This window comes from Alligator sinensis, unplaced genomic scaffold (assembly GCF_000455745.1).
Source record: "Alligator sinensis unplaced genomic scaffold, ASM45574v1 scaffold1134_1, whole genome shotgun sequence".
Lineage (NCBI taxonomy): Eukaryota > Metazoa > Chordata > Crocodylia > Alligatoridae > Alligator > Alligator sinensis.
In genome coordinates, this window is record NW_005843312.1 from 174,511 (window position 1) to 182,922 (window position 8,412).

General features: G+C 36.8%; 1 protein-coding gene across 1 annotated transcript in view; it reads right to left on the reverse strand.

Moving 5' to 3' along the window:
* Positions 1 to 8,412, reverse strand: part of LOC102382210 (roundabout homolog 2-like) — an 89,129-nt gene that overhangs the window by 58,909 nt on the left and 21,808 nt on the right. Inside the window, exons 5-6 of the mRNA XM_025194803.1 lie at positions 1,679 to 1,721; positions 9 to 136 (exon numbers count right to left, since the gene is read on the reverse strand). Coding sequence (XP_025050588.1) covers positions 9 to 136; positions 1,679 to 1,721 — 171 coding nt within the window. The remainder of the gene's footprint in view (positions 1 to 8; positions 137 to 1,678; positions 1,722 to 8,412) is intronic.

Here is an 8,412-nt window from a genome sequence, read left to right on the forward strand (position 1 = left end):
AAACCCACCTCCACGACCAAAATTCCCAAGATCATTAGGTCCACTGGTGCTGTTATTTACTGGAAGACTGGTGGCAGGCCAAGAGTCTGCAAGCCATGGATAGCTGGGATCGCTTGCATTCAACAGACCTGGCCGACTGAAGCAGGATACAACAAAAGGAAAAAAAATAAAATTATGTTTGTGAGACAACTCTGGATATGATAGTGATTGAAAGACCATATCACTTTTCTCCTGCCACTGTGTGCAACAAACAGTTGAGGAGACTTTAATTTATTTCAAATTAAAATTGTGCAGGCTTTCATGATTTAAAGACCTTCAGCAGTTAATTAAGGCTATATACAAATCAACTTTGTCAGTGAAAATGGGACTAGGCATCAGTTGTGATTCTGGCATCAGTTGTGCCAGAATCCCAATGAACACTGTTGTCTGTCTGAAACAGGGAGTAGGCAGAACCATCAAAAGATCCTAAACTAGGGTTGAATGATAAATTGCCACCTCAAGGGAACAATCACTCAAACTGACTGCTCTATATCAGCCATTTCCAGGACTTTGGGCTAATATTCCTTCACTCCTTACATCCCAAATGTATGTCTGTCATTTACAGGGTGGCAACTCTTTTTCTTTGAGTACTCCCGTATGGCTTAATGGGAAATGGGCTTGAGTGGGATTAATGGAAAGTTCATGGCAGTATTTTTATCTTCAGCTATAACATGCTTTTACCCTTTTGGGATTTTAGACTTAGAGAGCAATCCTGAAAGCTGAAAATCCTAAAAAAAGGAAGCAAGTTTTGGCTGTAAGACACTGCATACTCCCCAAATAAAGGATAAATATGTCTGCATTCTGAAATTTAGCTGGACCAATGTGGACAATTTATTTTCAAGTTTAGCAAGGAAAACAAATAGCTTAAAGTAAAAAAAAAAAGTTATGAAGCTTTTCCAGATTATTAGCACACTTAAGAAGAAGGAGCAACATTTATAATCATTGTACTTTTTCCCAATAGGCCCCTTCTGGTACAATCCCTAAGAGAAACATGGGTTTCTATGGAAACAACAATAAGAAGATCCAGCAGTTTCCTTGCCACATCCACTAGCTCTCATTAGGCCTAATCTCTTTTTGCTAAAATATTGATTAAATGGGAGATTGGAAGTTATTACCAGAGCCTAATTACAATCTCCATATTGGCAAAGAGAAAATAGATGAGGATATATGAGTCTGCTATCAGCTTTTATCAACTTCGATTGAGTAGCCAAAGTTGTGGAATCCAGTCCTATCAATCTACAACCTATTCATCATCCATGAATCATTTATTTTGTGATCGATTATGTGTAATTGTTCACTCACAGCAATTTAGTGAGAGCCAATAAGGAGTCTTAAACAACAGCAACTTCATTTGCTAATGTCTAATTAATGCAATAAACATCCTGGTAACAAATGAACACATTCCTTGTGATATTTACTACTAATTTCTTCCTGGGCATCTGGGAGAGATGAAACATCTGGACTTGATTCCTCTAAAGTGCACAACAGATAGATCATTAAACCTTGTACTAAGCCATTTTATTCCTTCTAGAATTGTCAATCTTATAAACGATCGTTTATCCTTTATCTACAGAAATTTCAAGTTCCTAATCAAAAAACAAAATAGGATGAAAACAGATCTTTTTACCAACAACCGTACCTTCCATTGCTCATTAGTCCTCCATCCCCTCTTTGAAAAGTAACTGATTTAAAAAAAAGAACAAGAGACAGGGAAAATCAATTATTAATATTTTAAATTAATTATTAAGATTTTTCAGCACCCGAAACCAAGGTTCTCAGAATTACCAAACAATATAAAATGGCAATTACAAGAAAAAGGAGCATACTCAGGATTGTCAATTCACTGGAACACATTGACTTAAATCAATGTGTCTTTTAGCCATCGCACCTAACTAAAGAGTCCTGAATTTACCATAGGCCACTTGACACGGCTTTTTTGTTGTAAGACTATGCCATGCTGTGAAGCTCTGTTTTCCTGGCATACTTTTGCTTCGGTACATAATGACAATGAACCAGGATGTTAACATCAGTTTCATAATGCACTAGTATGTAATCACACAAATATTGTGTCCCACAGGATAAATAAAAATAGATGACAGCCCTAATTGAGGTAAGGGGGAGAAAAACAAGTATAAAACCTACATTGCTCCTCTCACACATATGGAAAACAGCGCACACACAGACATTCATACACATCAGCGTTACTGGAAATAAAACTTTTTCATTTTATCAAAGGTATGCTATAAAACATGTACATTCCATTAATGGATACTTAACAAAAAGTGCCTGCCCCATCATATTCATGGGTTTATACATCAGGGCATTGAAGGTGTTGCACATTATTAATTTATCCATATACTAGTACCCAACTCAGATTCTTAACAAATAAGTACTAAGTGAAATTGGCAGACTATGGACCATCACTAGGTATTGTTGGTCAAGGACAACAAACTGTCATGGTCCTTTAATGGCAACAACCTGTGAATTTTTTTTAGAGATTGTTCCAATAATCCTGCCAAGATACTAGATAATTGGATTTTTTAATATATTTGACTGATAAAATTCACTTCTTAAAATGTAGGCTGAAATTTCAAAGATGGAAAGAAGCCTTCATGGTCATCTTAATTAAAAAATAACTGCTAAATTGTCAATTTGTATCATCTTGCAAAAGACATCTTCATCAATAAATATACAACCAGGAAAGTATTTATAAAGTTCTCCAAATGTTACCCAAATGAACATAGGATTATAGGCTTGAGCTTTAATGAGCTGTCATACTCTGATTTCAAGGTGGAAATACTATGATTACTACCTCCCACACCCACACCTCGTACCAATAGACATAAATCTGCATATCTGTGGCATGCTGGTATTATCTCATATTTTGTCACTTTATCAATTCTCCAAGTAGCTTCACGATACACATTTAACAACAATGGTGACAAAACTGACCCCTTTGGGATCCCACATGGAAAGGCCCTTGGGTTTGATGATTAATTACCTATCACCACAGAATGGACAAATGTTAATATTGGAAAGCCATGATAGTTATATTCATATTAAATTGTTTAATAGCTGTATTTGGAAAAGAGTTAAATAGCTAATGAAAAGAACATCAGAAAGACGGTACAGGAAGTATTAAATAAATCCTGCAAAGAAAAATGCAACACATTAAAAAACAACTGTAGCTAATTAGCTTAGACGTGATGGTACTTTCCAGTTGTGTTGCTTTTTTAATGGGCTATCGAGCGCTTTTATCACTCTTTGCTAAAAGTGAGTAAGCTAATGCTAAAGTGCTGTGGCTATTTTTTGTGATGATGCAAATAAATGGGTGCTGACTGGCTATGTTTCAAAACATGTTGTTCATCAATAAGTTACTAAAAATTAATTTATATGCTTTTTCACCACTACATCCCTTTCCCACCCCGCTTTTCAGATGTTCTGTCTCTGCTAAAGCACCTAATTATAGTGCTGAAAAGAAGCAAAACCAGAAACAGTCTCTAATACATTCAAATAAAGTGTAAAACCTGGACTTACTATTTTAGGGTGTTTCTAGGATAACACCTTTCATATTGGAAATGTAGGTCAAACACAAAATCAGGTCCTTTGTCTAGGCTACAGACTTATTAACTAATTTAAAACAAGTCTGTGTGTGTATGTGCATGAGAGATGCAGAGAGAGTCTAAATACTGATTCATCGGTACAGGGAGTCATCAGTACTTAAAGATTTATATCCATAGGGCTCTCCTTTGTGTTTAATGCAAAACTGAGGTGTAGAATGCAGAAAGCATATACACTAACAACATCCATAAGAGGTATTCTAGCTACAGAGCAATGAGGTATGTAGGATACTGCCTTGCATGCTAGGAAAAACTATTCTGAAAAGGTTTTTACACCTTTCATAATAGTTACATATAGTCTTATATCTTATAGTCATATAGTATTACATCCCTTCTGTAAAGTTACTGCCATTCTCCACAAGCTGGCTTCAGTGTGTCAATTTGCAGAAGAGACATGGTGCAAGTGTTTGGCCCTCATTTGTGATTTCTAGCAACACTGGCAGTAGTATTCTTGCACAAGTCCTACTTCATATAATCATTCTGTGACCCTCCAATAAAATCTTGTGTTTTTATGAGGCAAATGTCTTTGCATGGGCTTAAAGGGAGAAACTCATCAAGTAGGAACAGTTCCTGAAGTGACTGGGCTTTGCATGTGCAAATGATATAGAAGAAGGGTACTTGTTCTTGTCACCACTTTATATACCGGACTTAAATCTTAAACAAGAAACAAAGAGGAAAATACTGTAACCACAATGACCATTTTAAAAGGCTCTTTCTGAACAGCAAAACTGTTTGGTACAAAGTTGGATGTCCTTCCTGAAACACATGACTGGTGGGTCACAAAAAGCATGTTATATTCCCGATTCCCTCCATAAAAGGGGTTACCTGAGACTGGCAAGGGAAGGTTCCTTTCTTTTGCTATCAATATTGTGAAGGAAAAGCCAGCTAAAGGCACAAAAGACATGTTTAGGCTGCCAACATAAGCACTATGTTTATCACTCCTACCATATGTTTTGTCAGCATTTTTGCCTGCAGTTTGATTTCTGCAATTACAAAACAAGTCTGAATGCTGAAAAGGAGCATATTTAATGCAGTACAGACTTGTATATGTCAATGTAAAATAAAATGCACAGGCAAGCTGGTTTCAGGCAAGCTGTCTCTATTTCAAATAGATGCTGAACAGTCTTGAGGGGCAACACTGGAGGAGGAAAAGGAGTATCCCCCTTATTACTGACCCACCCATCTCTCATGTTTTTTATCATTGGGAAAGCATGAAAGCTCTTTCAGCATTTTCTGCATTTGATATATGTCTTAGAAAGGTTCAAGACTAGCATTAGAAGCCGGGAAGAGACTGACTTTCAAAAGAAGATGAAAAAAAAAAGTGGGGGGAGAGATTTCTAAGGCATGCTTGCCACTCTACTGCACGGACTGCAAAAATGCAGAGCATACTGTAAAAATCATTTAGAATGCATAAATTATAAGGAAATGATGTGGTATATATTTATATGAGGAAGAGTGTAGGTTAAAGAGCTTTTGCATATTTTTAAAAATATATAAGGAAGTACCTATGCTATTTACTAATATTATCTGACAAGGTTAAACCTAATCTTCATGCCTGCTAGAACTGGAAAAATACGAATATATAGTAAGTTGACATTTTGAGTCAAGAAAGCTTTAGAGAGCTTTCTCTGTGCCTATCTCTAGTAGGCCACATTTTCCTGCCACAAATGAAAACTTTAATGTTGCCAGCCAAGTCTCATTCTTTTTTCTGATAAGCTGTTCCTCAAATATGAATGTAGATTAATCCTCTTTTAATAAGCATTAACTCAGAAGAGATAATCAGTGTATAAAAATTCCATCAAATCGCCTGCCTGCCTATGGACGATTCTGTCAAATTATTTATCCTCATCTAACAGTTTTAGGACTTGTGCATAAAATGTTTAGCATTCCATAATTTTCTATCTATTTTTAATTTGTTTATATTTACTCAGTTTCATAAAATCTTTAATCCCCAAGGGCCCTAGTCACGAAATAAGCTCACCTACTCATAAGTGAAAATACACATTTACCTTCCTTGCATGACTGATAGTCTCAGCACTCTTGAAAACACCTGAGCATTGAAGTGAGCTTTTATTGGCACAACAATGAGCTTGAGGGCATATGAAAGATAAAATGGAAATATGGAGTTCCTTCTGTTTCCACACATGGGCTCTGTATATTTAATACACAAACCCTGTGTAGAAACATGAAGGGACAGTTACAACTATCTCTACTAAAAACAAAATAATAATCTGATCCATAGTTCTAATGGTTGGGGGGTGAAAGAACTTGCAAATTGTACTAGAAGAAGGGGATAGCTGCCATGTAACACCCATTCCATCCACAACGCAAAAACCTCTGGGATGTGTTGGTATCTGACTAGATGGTAAACATGAAAAACAGAAAATCAGCATGCAACAATGTGATAGCTGCTTTAGCTTTTATAGATGTCAATGCCTCACAAGCATATAAGGCTAAATTATTTTCTAAGATCTGTGGTGTTGTGTAAATTGCTAAAAGATGGGACAATTATACATTGTGGTGCTGGCAGATCTTTGTGGCAGGGTTTGCTTTGCAGTTTTTCAGCCATCTTTTCAAGAATCGATATTTAATCCACTGTTTCCATTTATTATACTACTGCTTAGCAGATAACAGAGTCACTCATTTGATTTCTTTGGAAAACGTTCTGGCTTTGAGTGCTGTAAATCAGAGATTCAATTCCTGATGATTACTCATGATGGGACAACATTGTAAGCGGTGGCTTGTGAGACAGCAGATATATACTAAATAGCTAGTTCAACTATCGGGGGAAAATATTTAGCTTTTACAGTGTTATATTGTTTTCCTTATTTGTTAGAACTTGAACAACTATGCGGTTCCTAGGACACATTTGCAAATCCAAAAGGTTCCATGAATTTAAGCACAACAGATCATTTGTCCCCAACACAAATAGCTATTAGCAGCATGCCACTTGCTAGTCCTCCGCATAAAATGTTTCAGTGGTCCAATTATCCAACAGAAGCAATACCATTTAGCTGGTTAATTAAACAAAGCAAATGGCAAAACAATCACAGTGAACACTTCATGAATAACCCACAATTGGAAAGTTAGAAGACCAAATATTTAACAAATGCTTACACAACATGAACACAAATATTAAAAAAAAAAAGTATCAATTTCTGAGTTAATGGAAATGGAGCTGTCAGAAGAACAGAGATCTTCACAAAAAAGAAAAAAAAGAAAAACGATCAATCATTTTTCTCATCAAAACATTCCAATCAGCTTTATCTGTGAAGTAAAGGAAAGGCATAAATTCATCACAAATATGCCTAATGAACAATTTGACCAGCTCTGTTAGGAGTTTAGACCTTCAGATTCTTTATGTCCCTGAAGGAAGAGCTCAAACCAGATGTTTGATCTGAGCAAAAGTGCACCAATGAAAAATGTTAGGACAAATTCCCCCGTAACATAACATTTCTGAAGTTCACCTCTGAAGAAATACAATGGATTTACACTGGATCCAAATGAGATCCTTACTCCTATGCTGTTGCTCAAAAATGTAGACAATTTACTATGGAAGGAATAAGATACAGTCTGATACTTCTTCAGATCTGTACCAAAAAGGGAATTCAGTTAAATGAAAACGTAAGCAAAATTTGCTACCAACTGCAAAATGATATATGATACTGTTCATAGCAAACTCTGTGCCTAGAAATAAGCAAGTACAATATGCTTATCTGGCAAAAGATTATTTTGCTAATTGAGACTGCTTTCAACCCATCAGCCAGAGTTTGATCTCCAGTATAAACTGACTTTTCTGGAGTAAAGTTAAGTTACTGACATAAAGCACTATGTAACTCCAGTTTAGAGCATTTAAAGCTTTATCTTCCAGTTAAATGAGAAGGACATTTCAGGCTTTGATCACTCCATGTCAAGCTGTGCCACAGCTAATCCTTGTCTGAACAAGCATGCCAACAATCTCAGTTTGGCCAAGGCATTCATGAGTTTTCAATATCTCTCCACAAGAGACAGCTCTTTTGAACAATGTTGTGTCAGTAGGCGGTACCACCTCATCCTGCTTCTCTACACAATGTGCTAAACTTAGTTGTGTTGAACACAATTTTAGAAGTGTCTGACATGCAGACAGAGCTGGAGAGAAGTGGCTAGCAGGTGGGGAAGGCTCCACTGAGCAGCAGGGAGAGAAGCTACCAATAAAGTGAGGGCAGAGAGAGAGCATTGAGCATAATGAGAAGAAGAGGGGAAAAGGAAGAAGCCAAAGCACCTCTATTCTTCATTAAAATGGGACTGAGTGAGATGTATCAGTACTACAGAAAGACGGTAAAGGATGATGGGCAAGAGATGGTGGACATTATATGGAAAAGGGGACTGGCATAGGCTGTTTAGAGATGAGCCCTCTGAAGAGAGCAATGATGACAACAACAAGGACAAGGATGATGACAAAGAAGATGATGAATACAATGATGAGTGAAAGGAGTGGGCAAACAGGTGGGGGAGTTTGGAAGAGGGGGAAGGAGGGGGAAGGTGGAGGGCACTTGAAGTAATCATGTGCACAACTGTGATGGTTAAAGGTGATGATGATGGATTCACAGACACATGGGAATGCAGGTCTGCAGTGTGGTTTTTGTAACAGAATAAAAATGGTGAAACTGTAAAGGTGTGTTTTGGACTGTCAAGGAGTGTTTTGGACTGACCACATCAGTCACAAGACAGGATGGTAGAGGTATAGTTTTATATAGAGATCTATATATATATA